Below are 16,053 nucleotides of genomic sequence, written 5' to 3'. Positions count from 1 at the left end.
ATTGTAATGCTATAAACGTGCCTGTGCCATCTCTTTCATATAATGACTTCTTTTCCTTTGGGTAGATACCCAGTAGTGGGATTGCTGGGTCAAATGGTAGTTCTACTTTTAGTTCTTTCATGAATCTCCACACTGTTTTTCATAGTGGTTGTGCTAGTTTACATTCCCATCAGCAGTGTAAAAGTGTTCCCTTTTCATCACATCCACACCAACATCTATTTTTTTTTATTTGTTTGATTATGGCCATTCATGCAGGAGTAAGGTGGTGTTGCATTGTGGTTTTGATTTGCATTTCCCTGATCATAAGTGATGCTGAGGATTTTTTCATGTATTTGTTGGCCATTTGTTTATTGTCTTTTGAGAATTGTCTATTCACATCTTTAGCCCACTTTTTGATGGGATTGTTTGTTCTTTTCTTGCTGATTTGCTATAACTTGATTTTTAAAACAGCATACCCAGTAACTGTCTATGTCACTAATTCTTCTTCTGTGATATCATGTGTAATGTTTAATTGTGTGGATGCACCAGGATTTGACTAACTCATCCCACTGTTGGATATTCGGGTACAGCTGATTATTCATTTATTAAAGTTGTAGTATAATATACATGCAGCACAATGTACAGACAAAAAGTATACATAGAGCTTGGTGAGTTTTACAAATGTATACGCTCAGGTAACTACCACAATACAGAACACTTGCCGTCACCCTAGAAAGTTCACCTGTCCCTCTTTCCAGTCAATACATCTCCGTTCTCCTGCCAGCCTCAATCCCTGATCAGCTTTTTGTCAATATAGAGCAGATTTGTCTTTTCCTATAAATGGAATTACGTAGCATGTTCTCTTTTGTGTCTGCCCTTTTTAAATCTTAGCCTAGTGTTATTGAGATTTATCCATATTGTTGCATTTATTTCGAGTCTAATTCTTTTTATTGCTAGAATTCCATTGTATGAATATAACAGAATTTGTTCATCCAGTCCCCTAATGATGGTTTTTGAGTTATTTCTGGTTTCTGACTATTATAAATAAAGCTTGTATGTACAGTCTGACATAAGTTATTCCATGGACATACTTTTTCATTTCTCTTGAGAACTGCAGGTTCATCAGTAGGCATATGTTCAGTGTTTGTAAGTAATAGCCCAGCAGTTTTCAAAAGTGATTGTGTAATTTATACTCCCAGTGGCAACGTAATAAAGTTCAGTTGCTCTACCTCTTCACCAAATTGTGGGTTTGTGCTGTGGGTCTTTTAAATTTTTACCATTTTAGTCAGTGTGTGCTGGTATCTCACTGAAATTTTAATTTGTCTTTCTCTGAAGATTTATACTTTTGAATATTTTCTCATATGCTGATTGACCAATTATATGAATTATTCTATAAAGTGTCTAAGTCTTTTTCTAATTTTAAATGGATTGTTTGTAGTTCTAGGAATCCTTTATAGCTTCTGGTTACACAACAGATATATGTATTGTGAATATCTTCTCCAAATTGGTGGTTTACCTATTTTCTTATTGATATCTTTTGATGAGAAACAGTTTTAAATTTTCATGTGATTTAAATGCGATTTCCCTTTTTTCCTCTTGTGGTTAGTACTTTTGAGTCCTAAGGAAACTAACAATCCCAAAGATTGCAAAGACGTTCTTTTGCTTTTTCTTTCAGAAGCTTTACAGTTTTCACTTTTTTATTCAGGAGTATCACCTGTCTTGAATTAATTTTTGTTTAGGAGGTTGTAGGAGTTGAACTCATTATTTTCCATATTAACATCTGCTTGCTCCCATACCGTTAAAAATAACTTTCCCTTTTGAATTTTTTGGCATCTTTGTTGAAAATTGATTAATTGTATAAAATATTAATATAAAATATATGTTAGAAAATACCAATGCCACTTGTTCTTGATTATTGATCAAGAGAAAATCGATATTTAATAAGTCTGAAATCAGGTACTATATGTCCTGCAACTTAGTTTTTCCTTTTCAACATCATTTTGACTAGTATAAATTCTTTACATATTCACATAAATTTTAGATTCAGCCTGCCAGTTTCTAGGGGGATAAAAGCTAGATGTGATTTTGATTGAGATTACATTAAATCTGTACATTAATTTGAGGAGAATGAAGACTTTTAACAATATTGAATATAGCAATTCATGAACACAGCATATCTCTTCACTTAGTTAAGTCTCTAATTTTTCTCTGCAATGCTTTGTAGTTTTTAGTGTAGAAGTCTCACATATTTTCCATTAAATCTAGCACTAAGTTTTTTGTGTTTGCAGTTCTACAATAAATGGAATTGTTTTATTAATTTTATTTTCCAATTACTATCAGGTAGTGTATAAAAGTGTCATTGAGTTTTACGTTTTGATATTATATTCTGTGATCTTCCTAAAATTATTAGATGTAGTAATTGCCTTGTAAATTTAGGATGATGATCTATATAAATAAGTCATTTGCAAATAGAGACAGTATTACCTCTTTATTTCCAATTTTTTGTCTTTGTTTTTCTGTTTGGCCTTATTGCTCTGGCTAGAACCTTCAGTATAACGTTGAAGTGGTGAGAGTAGAAATGCTCGCCTCATTTGCAATTATGTGGAGACACATTTGGTAATTCACCATTAAAATTTTAGCTGTAGGGTTTTGTGGATGTTCCTTATCAGACACAGGAAGACCCCTTTTATTCCCACTTGTCTAAAAGAGTTTCATCATGATTACACGTTGAATTTTATCACATGATTTCTCTGCATCTCCTGAGGTGGTTATATAATTTTTGCTCCTTTTTTCTGTTAATGGGCACATTGTTTTTTTTTTTTTTTTCTAGTGTTGACCCCAACTTTGCATTTCTGAAATAAATGCACTCGGTCATGTCATATTAATCTTTTTATGTATTATAGAATTTGATTTGATAATTTTAAAAGATTTTTGTTCATGTGTTTAAGAATGACATTTATCTTCCACTTTTATTTTCTTTTGATGTTTTTGTTTTGTGTTAAGATTATGCTAACCTTATAAAATGAGTTGGGAAGCATTTCCTCTTTTATTTTCTGGAAAAGTTTGTGGAAGGTTGGTCTTAACTCAACCTTAAATGTGTGATCGAAGTCACCGGGGAATACTTCTGGACATGGATGTTTCTTTTGGGGAAAGTGTTTAATAATTATTTCTTTGGTAGATGAAAGACTATTTAGATTTTTTGCCTCATACCTTTATTAGTTTTTGCAAGTTGTTTTTTTCAACAAACGTTTTCATTTTATCTAAGTTATAAAGCTTACTGGCAAAAAAAAAAATTGTTCATAATTATTTTTTGTTATCATTATGTGTTGGCAGAAGAGCTGAGGCAGGGCTTGCTTGTCTGTAAAAGAGTCTTGGAATGTGTCCTGGTTCCAGGGTCTAAAACCCCTTGTGGCCTATGGAACATCAAGCTCTGTGCCAAAGGGTGGAAGGCTGCCCTGCCACACTACAATCTAAGCTCAGGTGTAAAACCCCTTGTGGCTTGGAGAGAACCCAGGGCTCAGGGCATAAAACCCCTTGTAGCCTCTGGAATGTGTCCAGACTCACTGGCCCCTTGCTCCCTGCTCTCCCAAGATCATAAATTGATTGTGTCTTGAATTAGAAGAACCTGTTCTCCCTTATCTCAAGTAGTGGAGCATATGCTAAATCGTCACAGCTACACTTGATGCACCACTACCTTTCTATCCTCACGTCCTCACCTGTCCACCCCAACATCCACACGTCCTCACCACCTGCTGCTTTGTTTGATTACCAATAAATAGTGTGGGCTCCCAGAGCTCGGGGCCTTCGCAGATTCCAAACTGACGTTGGCCCCTTGGACCCACGCTTTGTACTCTTAACTTGTCTTGTCTCATTCCTTTGACTCCACTGGACTTCGTAGGCACCATGACCTGGTGTTTGGTCTGATCACCCCAACATTATGTGTCTGTGGGAGCTGTAGTGCTGCATCGTTTTTCATTCCTAATATTGGCAATTTGTTACTTGTTTTTCTTGGTCAGTTTTGCTAGAGTTTTTTTCTTTTTCTTTTATAAATCTTTTCAAAGAACCAAATTTTGACTTTGCTAATTTTCTCTATTCGTTTACTTTCTAATTTTTTAATTTCTGTTTTTTATTATTTCATTCAAGTTGTTTTAGGGCTAGTTGCTTCTCTGTTTTTAGCCCCTTAAGGCGTAAACTTAGGGTCTTGATTTTAAGCCTTTCTTTCACATATGAGCATCTGATGATACTGGTTACCCTTTTAGGAGTGCTTTAATTCCATTCCACAAATTTGATCTACCTCATTTGTATTATTATTCGGTTTTAAATGTTTCTTTTTTCTTTCTTTTTTTTTTTTTTTTTTTTTTTTGGAGACAGAGTCTTGCTCTGTCCCCTAGGCTGGAGTGCGGTGGTGCTGTCTCAGCTCACTGCAAACTCTGTCTCCCAGGTTCAAGTGATTCTTGTGCCTCAGACTCCCAAATAGCTGGGATTACAAGGATGTGCCACCATGCCCAGCCAATTTTTGTATTTTCAGTAGAGATGAGGTTTTGCCCTGTTGGCCAGGCTGGTCTTGAACTCCTGGCCTCAAATGATTCACCCGCCTTGGCCTTCCAAAGTGCTGGGATTACAGATGTGAGCCACCATGCCCAGCTCTTGTTATAACTTCTTTTACTCAATGGTCACTTTGAAGTTTGTTGTTTAATTTCCATATATTCAGAGCTTCTCTGGATATTTTTAAAAATTGACATCTAATTTAATTCTATTGTGCTCAGAGAAGATACCCTGTAAGCTTTCAATTTTTGGGAATTTGCTGAGACTTGTTTCATGACCCAGAATGTGGTCTATCTTACTGAGTGTTTCTTGGAGACTTGACAATAATGTTTATTATTCTTTTGTTGGGGGCAGTGTTCTATAAATATGAATTCGTTCAAAGCAATTGATAGCATTGTTGTGATCTTTTGCAGGCTATTTGTTCTATCAATTATTGAAGGTAGAGTGTTAAAATCTCCACTTACAATTTTGGATTTGTCTATTTCAATTTTAGTTCTGTTAAATTTTTTTGTCATGTGTTTGAAGTTCTGTTAAGTTCTGTTATAATAACTATAAATTTCACGTTTATAATTATTATAAATGTGTAACATTTTATCACATTTAAAATTGTTACAACTTCCTGATTAATTGACCATTTTATCATTATGAAATTCCCTTTTTACTTCTAACAATACCCTCTTGTTTTGAAGTCTACTTTTTTCTGATAATAATATAGCCTTTCTTTTCTGATTCATTATTCTTAAATTTTGTATTTTACATCTTTTCCCATCATTTTACCTCCAACCTATTTGTTTCTTGGATTGAAATTTCTTGTCTTTATAGTCGGCATATAATACAAATTTACTTTTCTAAGTCTGACAACTCTGCCTATTAATTGGAATGCATAGACTGTTTGCATTTACTGTAAGTATTTGTATGGTTGAATTTAGCTCTACTAAATTTTGCTTTTTGTTTTCTTTTTTTTTTTTTTTTTTTTTTTTTTTTTTTTTTTTTTTTTTTTTTTTTTTTTTTTTGAGGCGGAGTCTCGCTCTGTCGCCGGGCTGGAGTGCAGTGGCCAGATCTCAGCTCACTGCAAGCTCCGCCTCCTGGTTTCCACCATTCTCCTGCCTCAGCCTCCCGAGTAGCTGGGACTACAGGCGCCCGCCACCTCGCCCGGCTAGTTTTTTTTTTTGTATTTTTTTTTTTTAGTAGAGACGGGGTTTCATCGTATTAGCCAGATGGTCTCGATCTCCTGACCTCGTGATCCGCCCGTCTCGGCCTCCCAAAGTGCTGGGATTACAGGCTTGAGCCACCACGCCCGCCTTTTTGTTTTCTATTTGCTTCATTGCTTTTTTGTTCCTCTCCTCTTCCATTCTGACCTGCTTGTTGGGTAATTGTATATTTTTTTAGAATTCTATTTTAATGTCTCAATTGGCATATCAGCTTTACCTTGTTGCATTACAATTCTAGTGGTTGTTCTAGGTTTCGGTATGTATCTTCAGCTTATCACAATCTACTTAGACTTTTCCTACAGAAACCTTGCAAAAGTGTGATGTAATTTAACCTCTCACCTATTTTTTGTACTGTTGTGTGAGATATTTATATATATGCACACACACATAATATATATTAATAGTAAAATATATGGTATCTATTAATATGCATATTGAGCCCCACAATGCAGTGTTATAGTTTTTACTTTTAAAATTTAAGAAAAAGCCGGGCGCGGTGGCTCAAGCCTGTAATCCCAGCACTTTGGGAGGCCGAGACGGGCGGATCACGAGGTCAGGAGATAGAGACCATCCTGGCTAATACGGTGAAACCCCGTCTCTACTAAAAATACAAAAAACTAGCCGGGCGACGAGGCGGGCGCCTGTAGTCCCAGCTACTCGGAGGCTGAGACAAGGAGAATGGCGTGAACCCGGGAGGCGGAGCTTGCAGTGAGCTGAGAGCCGGCCACTGCACTCCAGCCTGGGTGGCAGAGCAAGACTCCGTCTCAAAAAAAAAAAAAAAATAAAATAAAATAAAATAAAATAAAATTTAAGAAAAAATATTTATAGTGTTTTATATTTACCCACATACTCATCATCTTCAGGCTTATTATTCCCTTTTACAGATATAAATTACCATCTGGGATTATTTCTTTCAAGCCTGAAGAAATTTATTTAGTATTTCTTCAAGTTCAGGTCTGCTTATGACATATTCTCTCAGTCTTTGTTTATCTAAAAATGTCCTTGTTTCATCTTTGTTTTTAAAGGACAGTTTCACTGGGTACACAATCGTGTTTATAGTTTTGCTTTTCTTTTGGAAGTTATTTCATTATCTCCTACTCTCCAATGTTTCTTATAAGAAGCCAGTCATAATTTGAATCTTTGTTTCTCTATATGTAATGTGTTATTTATCTCAGGCAGATTTTACTAGATTCTTTTTTAATCTTTGATATTTTTTCAGCACAGCAATAATATTCCTAAGTTGGTTTTCATTGTGTTCTTCATGCTTGGAGTTTGTAAGTTTCTTGAAACTCTTTTTCACTAAATTTTGTGAAATTATGATGTTCTTATCTGCTAATTTAAATATCTATGTTATTTTCTGAGTCTATTTCTTTTCTCTTTTTTAATGGGACAGAAGTTTAATTTTCTCTCACATAAAATAGGTTTAATGAGTAGGCTTTCTAGGGTTAGTATGACAACTATGAAGTCAGAGACCTACCCAGGTTATTTTCTGAATCTGATTTTAGTGACTGTTTTCTCTCCTGGTTAAATGGCACATTTTTCTGCTTCTTTATATGTCTAGTAATTTTTTTATTATGTGCTAGACATGTTAGAGGCCACTTGAATGCCACTTGAGAATCCGGATTTTTTTCCTTTAAAGAGTTTGATTTTTATTTTGGCGGGCCACTAATTTACTGATGGATCACTTTGATCCTGTTGAGGCTCACTTTTTAAGGATCTAAAGAGGACTTACTCTGGGATCAAGCAGTTCTAACTTATGGTGTTTCCAGGGTCTCAACTGAATTCCTGGGTTATCTGCAAGGTTGCTTCATTATTTCTGATAGAACCCTAACATCTTCCAACACTATACAACCTACATAATTTCCATTCAGCTTAGAGCCCTCTGCAACTATTCTTACCAGATCTTACAGAGGCTTGCTCTAAACATATGTAGCTGATTCCTCAGTCAGACTCAAGAGGACCCAGCCACTACAGCAGCACCAAACTCCAAATTCTGTCATCTCTGCCTATCAGCAGGGATGCTGTAACTAAGCTCCACTAACCTATGCCATAGTTTGAAAAGGGCCTTTGGGTAGAAAGCCAGGTGGTGGTGCGGCTCAAGATCACATTCCTGTTCTGTCTGTTATCCAGTTACCCAAACAAATTAATTCTTTTATTATAATCATTTCTATGTTTGTTTGCAGAAGAAGAGCAAGTACAATCTCACTCTCTTCTGTTGTGGTTAAAATCAGAAACCTGAACTATTTCTTCCTACTTCATAGAATATTCCAACACATTTGTTTCTTCGACTGCAATAGATTTGAGGCAGTAAACAAAGGTGAAGGATATAGATATTATATTGATAGCTTGAGAGTCAGAGAAGATAGAACAATTATACAAAGCCGTCATAAACACTAGCAGTGATTTAATGTGGAAGCAAACAAGCATATGCATCTTAACACCTGATAGCAACTCTGTCTTGTCATGGTGTTGTGATTTACATGATGATAGACTTTAAGTCATGAAGAACATCTTAAGTCTACTTAGGAAAGAAAGGTGTAGGTATTGCATCTTAGAAATTGTAGAGTTATGTTACCTAAAAGCAGGATCATGAGACTGTTTAAATCTGGAGGGATTTATAACATGGCAGTATATCCTGAAGGGGTAAATATGAGTCATCTAGAAGAGTTACTTCTGCAAGTTAGTTTCTGCTTCCTCTGAAGATATTAGATAACTGGAAAGTTGCTGTAAAAAGTGTTAATACTGCAAGTTACAAAGAGTAAATGGGATGTCTGTACTTGGCATTGCTGAGCATTTAGGCTTCCTTTCCTTGAAACCCAAACCTTGTTACCATGGGATGTTTGGGCGCCAATAGGTCAAGAGTGTATCATGTAAAAGAGCAGGCAGGGAGGAAGGACGGGGGAGAGAGAGCGAGAGAGAGAGAAAGAGGGAGAAACACTTTTTATTTATTTGTATGCATTTTCTAAATCATTCAGTAGTATTGAATGCCACCTGCAAAACACTTCAGCTCATTTCTAAGAATTAACCAGAAAATGCTTTGCTTCTTTGAACCTGAAATTTTTATTAAGCCTTGAATCTTAATACTGTCTACCCTTAGAATTCCTTCCTCTGCCTACCCTCACTTCTGCCCTGATGCAGCTTCCTCCACAGTATATCAACCAGCACTTAGGAAGCACACACATTGCATCCATCAGCATTGCTTCTGAGGAGCTGGGCCAACCCCATCCTTCTTCCTCAGGGACAGGTTGACCCCTATATTCCCGTCATGGACTAACTTTGCCTTCCTTTCAATCAATGGTAATACTCGTTAGGCAGAGTGGATTTGATACACATGTAATAGCAAATCCTCCACAAGAGAATTTTTTTCTCCATGTGTTGTTTTTATTTTGACTGTTGATTACCAGTTCTTTCATGCTATTAAACAAGGTTTATATCCTTTCTTCTTCCTTTTATAGGAAAACCTGGGTCTATTTTCAGCAGACCCAACCTCCAATAGCTGGAAGACATATGTTAACTCTATTGACAATATGTTGCTGAATGGATTCTTTCTTGCCATTGAGTGCTCCCTCAAGTATCTCCTGGAAAATACTGGTACTTACTGGCTTATGGATGTGGGTTATTATTGGAAAGATAATGACAGTAACATTTGTTGAATTATATTGAAGAGCAGCTGAGTGCTCTGTGACTTTTCCCAAAACGTTGTAGACTTTTTGTGAATGATGCACAGGAAAATAGAAAAGGTACTGAACTTCTAAATTGTTCAAAGACAAAGATTTCTGATGCTTAAAATTAGATAATAAACCAGGCTGTAAGATAGTGACGCACATAGCAAAAGCATAAAAGTGAATTCACTCGAAATCAAGCTTCAGTAAAGAGGAGTGACCAAGTTAAGAAGCAGGAAGCACTGTTAGTAATGAAGGCAGAAGGCTTCATCCCAGCTTGACTTATGGCAATGGGTGGGGGACATTCTGTGCCTTCAAGCTTCATGTACTTTATCTCTGTAGCCTTTTGAGAACACAAGGAGATTGTGTCCACCAGGTTAAATGGAAGAAACAGAAGTTTTTTCTGAGTAAAAGAGTCACACAAGAAACAGGGGAGGAGGTAATTTTCAGAAGAAAAAGAAATGTGTAGAACAGAATGGGCATTCTTTGAAGCTTTTAAAAAATAGTTAAAGGCTTTGAATTTGTAGTGGATAAACTGGGGTAAGGTACACAGAGTGAAAGATACAGAAAGGGCTAACCTTGACTAGTAAATGATGAGATCGACAGGGCAGAAGAGATCAGGACTAAAAGTGGAATTAAACCTTCACGTTCTGGCAGATTCTGAGTTGCTTAGCAAAGAGCCTATAGAAGGATTTGTCAAAATGGAAAGGCAGAGGTAAATATTTTGAAGCTAGAGGATGGAAGTAAGATGAGAGTTTTTAAAACTCAAGGATCGAAATGAAATACTGATGTAAAATACATAGTCCAAAGCCAGTGTCCAGATATCCAGCCCATTAAAGAGACTACCTGCAGACACCTAGGTTGAAAATCCAGAGAGAAGCAAGGCCCAACGCTGAATGTAGCCCCAATGGCCATCCCCATGGTCTTGATAGGTAGAATGGGTGAGGTGTGAGGCATGGTCTTTGCTTGCAGGATACAGGGGTGCTCCAAACTAAGGAAATCAACAACAGGACTCAGGAAACCCAGCATAGTTAGCAATGTAGGAGATCATCTTCTGGAGCCTGGGAGCAATAAGCCAATGGGGCATGGAATACGGGCACCAAGTCTGCACAACTGGCTCCTATGGACCAGCACTGGTGGTGTTCACCTTAGTGAACTGACCAAGCCTCCTCTAATGCTGGAGGTTCAGGGGGCTTCATCACTAAGCCCTCCGTAGAGAAACTAGGAAGACACCCCAACCATACTTGGGTACAGGCAATGCACTAGAAATGGTGCCTAAATGACTCCATCCTTGACCAATGGCTCGCTGGTTCTCCCGATCTGGGCTGTCTCATGTGCCATGTGCCCACCTGTGGGAAGGACAGAGTGGGATCAGGGGATGGAGAAAAGAGATGGCAGTCTCTCTCCAAGATTACCAAAGTTTCCTTCCCTTTGTGGAAATAGGAGGACAGAGGAACACATTTTCTTCACAATATAGAGACCCTTCAAATTCTCCTTTGAAAGGGCAGGAGCTAAATTTATCAGCTGCCTGATCTGAAGCACTATAGATAAAATTTAAAAGACACTGGTTGTCTAAGGAGAAGTAAAGGAGCCTAAAGGGGCCTCTGAGAAGAAAATCATGGTGACCCCTTGCAGTGGCTCAGTTAAGTGGCTTTTTCATCCTAGGTCCACCTTACCATTTTTTCTACTTGTGTCAATAAATGAGGATAAGGCCCTGGAAAATGGTAGAGTCACAGGATGGAAGGAACCTGTCCACCAAACTGGAACATTCACCTTGGACTGTTAACCTGGAGGAGAGTAGACTTCTTTGACCTTTGGAGTCCAGATCAGAGCAGGGGTTTCTATGACATTGTTGAGGGCATTCCCAAGGTTTGGGTTGGTCTCCCTGTCATCTCTCAACCCAAACCCTGCATAGGTTGTATGCTTCCCACTCAATAGAGAAATGTCCCTCCTCCTCTTACCTAGTAAAGTGATTTACATGCACCAAGATTGTGGAACCAGGACAATCTGCTTTGGATGATAATTACATTGGTGTTACATCCAGTGTAGAGATTACAGTCCCATGTCAACATATGGGGCAAAAAATCTCATAGTTAAAACATTCTTTCAAGTCTTTTGAATTCTGTAAACTATATGCAACCTTATCTATTAATTATAAGTATATAATATGTATATTAATACAGAATATGTCATGAGTACATATAGCAAATTATAGGTGATTTTATAAGCTATACTGTTTTATAAACTTATAGTAGTTTTTATAAACTATACCACTTTATAAACTTATAGTAGTATAGTTACTTTGTTATTGGTAAACTTATGTTCCCTTAAGTTAAATATTGGGACTTTCCTGAGTCCAATCTTGTGTTCCCTTAAGTTAAATATTGGGACTCTCCTGAGTCCAGTAATGTGAATTTGTCATCCCTCCAGTTCTGAAGGCAAGGCCCTATTCTTACGTATTTTGAGTATACTGCAGTATTTTACTTAGGGTGAATGGCTAAGCTGTGGTAACAAAAACTCCCTCAACAATATGGTTTCAAGGACAGAGAAGTCTACCCCTGAAAGAAAGAGTCGAAGGTGGGTGTTCCAGTTTGGTGGGTAGGTTCCTTCTGTCCTGTGGCTCCACCATTCTTCAGGGCCTTGTCCTCATTTCTGCAGTTGAGCTGACTCACTGCCATATCCAGGCTGTAGTCTGGTAGAGGAGAAAGAGACTGAGTACAGAGAAGGGTCACCTGCAGTCTCAAGAGTCCCAGCACACGAGTGGCACCATCATGTTGTCCTACATCCATTGGTGAGGAAATTTCGTTGCCACACCTGTCTGCAAGCAGGGCTGGGAAATCTGGTCAAATCCCAGTTATTACTCTATTTCAAGGGAAGAAGACAACAATGGATTTCAGTGAACAGTCTCTGCCACCCACAGTATTCAGCCCATAACAGGCTCCTAAATATAACTACAATTGAAAAGTCATATAAAAATAAGTGGTTATTGATAAAAACTTTAAGCATATATCTTGTACCTGGAACATCTTGCTCTGCGTTGTATTTTGATTTAAATTTGGCAAGGCAAGTTGACCTAGTAAGTAATCAAGGATTTGTTAATTATTCATACTGTTTTTAAAATTTTTATCACTACAGGACCACAGCAATAAATTATTTCTTAGAAAAGGATAAGGAGCAGAATAGGCAGAATTGTAATTTCTCTTTGTGGTTTGTGTCTGTACATCGTTGACAAGCCTGCCCCCATTCACCTAGAGTGATCAGTGGCATGACATGGCTTGTGCCTAGGAAGAAATCAGCTGCTTCCAAGAAATGGACTTTGAAATCTTGGCTGGGCACAGTGGCTCATGCCTGTAATCCCAGCACTTTGGGAGGCTAAGGTGGGTGAATCACGAAGTCAGGAGTTTGAGACCAGCCTGGCCAACATGGTGAAACCCCATTTCTACTAAAAATACAAAAATTAGCCGGGCGCAGTGGCACGTGCCTATAGGCCCAGGTACTCAGGAGGCTGTGGCAGAAGAATCGCTTGAACCCGGGAGGTGGAGGTTGCAGTGAGCCGAGATTGTGCCACTGCACTCCTGCCTGGGTGACAGAACCAGATTGCATCTCAAAAATAAATAAATAAATAAAAATAACAAATCAATCTCTTCTCAGCCAGAGGCTGGACTGTCGCCCAAGAGGCATTTGAGAATGTGGAAGGGGAGAGGCTTGGGCTGATCTATCACTAGGATGTACTCTGTGAAGACAAGCAAAGTAAATATCCTGCAGTACCCAGGAGAGCCCTGCACCAGAATTGGCCTATTCAAATGTCAGTGGTTCTCCCATTGAGAAGCACTGCAAGACTATCACCCTCACGTTGTATGGGATGTAAACAAATTTTACATTTCCATTTTCCTACAGTCTAGCAGCTTATCTAAAGGAAAGCATTGGTCTGGATGCTTTTAAAACAGTCCTCTACTTTGTCCATTTTATCCACTCTTTGTTTTGTTTGCTTGTTTTCTGTGTTTTTCAGAGTGTAAGGCAGGACTTACCCCAATATTTGAAGCACAACTGAGTCTAGCCATCCCAGACCTAGTTTTCTATCCGTCTCTGGAGTCTGGCGTGAAGGGGGGTTTCTATGACATTGTTGAGGGTCTCGTCACCAGCATTTTTAGGATATCATCTCTGGTGCCACGACTTTCCCCACAAAACGGCTCTCCTCACTATCAGGTACTGGAGCTGCAGCCATCCTGCCCTCCAACTGTGTCCTCTCCCACCGAATCTTGAACTTCCTGCCACGCACTGATATAACCTGCCTGCCATTGTCTCACTTCCGCAGGTCGACCTGGACGGTATGCCAGATTTGGCAAACATGCGGCACACGCTCATGGAGAGAGTCCAGAGAATAATGGGCCTCTGCTGTGGCTATCGGAGCACCTTCAGCCAGTATTCATACCTCTATGTGGAGGACCAGAAGGAGGTTCTGGGTCAGTTTCTGCTGTATGGGCACATCCTCACTCCGGAAGAAACTGAAGACCATGTGGAAGACAGCATCCCAGAGAACCCTCCCTTCCTTTCTCAGTTTAAAGTGCAAATCGACTCCTATGAAACGCTCTATGAAGAGGTGTGCAGGCTGGAGCCCATCAAGGTGTTTGACAGCTGGATGAAAATTGATATTCGACCCTTTAAGGCATCCCTGCTGAATATTATTAAGAGGTGGAGCCTCCTGTTCAAACAGCATCTTGTGGACCACGTCACTCACAGGTACGACAGTTGTTTTCACTTTCTTCCAGCATGCTAGGCTGCGAGGAACAGCATGTTTTCAACCTTTTTTATATTTTTTTCCCCATGGATATGTTGGTTAAATTAAAAATTAAGACAGCTGGTTAGAGGTTCTAGACTTGCAGACATCATGGTAACTTAAGTCCTGCCCTTTTCTTTGTTCACCAGATAAGCCCTCTTTGGTTTGTTTTCCATTTGACATCCAGTGTGTGAAAGGCAAGTGGTTAAGTGGTAAGGAATGTTAGAGACAATAATAGGAGGTCCAAGCTCCCTTCACAGCCCCATGCCGTCTCTTTAAACTTGGGAAGCAGAGGGTATCTGACGGGCCTCTTTGTTTTACTTCTACCTCTTACTCCTTGTCTCAGGTTATCCAGCTGGGCAATGTGGACGTTACTAAAACCCTGTGCTCCTCCCTGCCTGTCTGTGCCATTCTCACCATGCAACAGGCTGGATATGAAATTCTGTCTGTCCTACTGTGACATAGACCACCCAGCCCAGCACTAGGCTCTCTAAGCCAGAGCACCATCCTCTGAATGAACAATCCATGTGGTCAACAGTCCCCTGGTCACTTTACCTTGAACTGGTCCCCAGAGACACACCACAATTAGAATCTTGACCCCCATCTCAGAACCCCACTGGGGACCACCAGTCCCTCCGCACAGTGATTGCCCTTTGGAGTGCTGGACGACACTGCAGGGAGGTCAGCCTGACCCCTCCTCAGTTTAGTGCTGGTTTTGCTTAATGCTGCCACGGCCTTGCTCCATGATCTGGAGCCATAGGCAGAAAGCAAATGGCAACATCAAGAATTTTATCTATCTCCAAATAAACTTTAAGAGACTTTCCAGGGGTAATGTTTGACTACCCTAGGAAACCCCAAGAACGCTTTGTGGGAATTTTTTTTTTTTTTTTTTTTGAGATGGAGTTTTGCTCTCGTTGCCAAGGCTGGAGTGCAATGGTGCGATCTTGGCTCACCGCAACCTCTGCCTCCCGGGTTCAAGCGATTCTCCTACCTCAGCATCCTGAGTAGCTGGATTTATAGGCATGCGCCACCATGCCTGGCTAATTTTGTACTTTTAGTAGAGAAGGGGTTTCTCTGTTGGTCAGGCTGCTCTCGAACTCCTGACCTCGGGTGATGCGGCTGCCTTGGCCTCCAAAAGTGCTGGGATTACAGGCGTGAGCCACCATGCCCAGCAGTGGATGTTTTAAATAGGGCTTCCTGGGTATTATTCCACATTCATGAAAGCTTTTCTTCCCTGAGGAACTCAGAGGCAAGAAGAGGAAATGCTGGTGGGTGGTAGGACTATGACAGATACCCCAGGATGGAGCACTGTTGGAGAGGACAGCTGCTTTGTGGTCCCTCTCCATTGCTAGGTCTGGTAATCCAAGGATAACCAGCATGTTTCAAAATGCAGGTTTTATCATTCAGGCACAGCAAGGCCATAGAGCAGCAGATGACTCCCATAAAAAGATAGATTATTACTCATAGTTCCCAGGAGGACAGTGTACAGCAGATAGATTATTACTCACAGTTCCCAGGAGAACGGTGTATGGCATGCCACACAGGGCCACACAGGGGAGCTCCAGGGTCCATCAGGAGGCAGAAGGGGGTGGAGAATATAGGCAGGAGCTTTTTTTGTGATTTCTGTGGAAAGGAATAGATGAGTCATGGCAAGCAGGCTCAGGATTGGTGAGTTTGAGCATTTCAGCACCTCTGGGGCATAGAGACTATTCCAAGTTGTCTGGGACCTGGCCTTGGGCTGATTAGGGCAGGGGGATAATGACCCAGCTTGTGAAAGCCCCACAGAGGAGGTGGTTGGACTCTGGAATGGTTGGTTTGCATATGAAAGATGCACTCACGGGCCAGCCACTGCTGTCTCAAGGAATTGCTCAGCCCTGCA

The 16,053-nt window shown here is 39.7% G+C and overlaps 1 protein-coding gene across 1 annotated transcript in view; it reads left to right on the top strand.

Annotated features, from left to right (window-relative positions):
• DNAH9 (dynein axonemal heavy chain 9) overlaps positions 1–16,053 on the top strand; it is a 386,382-nt gene that overhangs the window by 58,112 nt on the left and 312,217 nt on the right. Inside the window, exons 15-17 of the mRNA XM_033184520.1 lie at positions 9,191–9,326; positions 13,407–13,603; positions 13,713–14,137. Of these exons, the coding sequence (XP_033040411.1) occupies positions 9,191–9,326; positions 13,407–13,603; positions 13,713–14,137 (758 nt within the window). The remainder of the gene's footprint in view (positions 1–9,190; positions 9,327–13,406; positions 13,604–13,712; positions 14,138–16,053) is intronic.

Source organism: Trachypithecus francoisi, unplaced genomic scaffold, assembly GCF_009764315.1.
Source record: "Trachypithecus francoisi isolate TF-2019V2 unplaced genomic scaffold, Tfra_2.0 Lachesis_group20, whole genome shotgun sequence".
In the NCBI taxonomy this organism is placed as follows: Eukaryota; Metazoa; Chordata; class Mammalia; order Primates; family Cercopithecidae; genus Trachypithecus; species Trachypithecus francoisi.
Note: the sequence above shows the minus strand (reverse complement) of the source record. Positions and strands in the feature narration are given on the sequence as shown.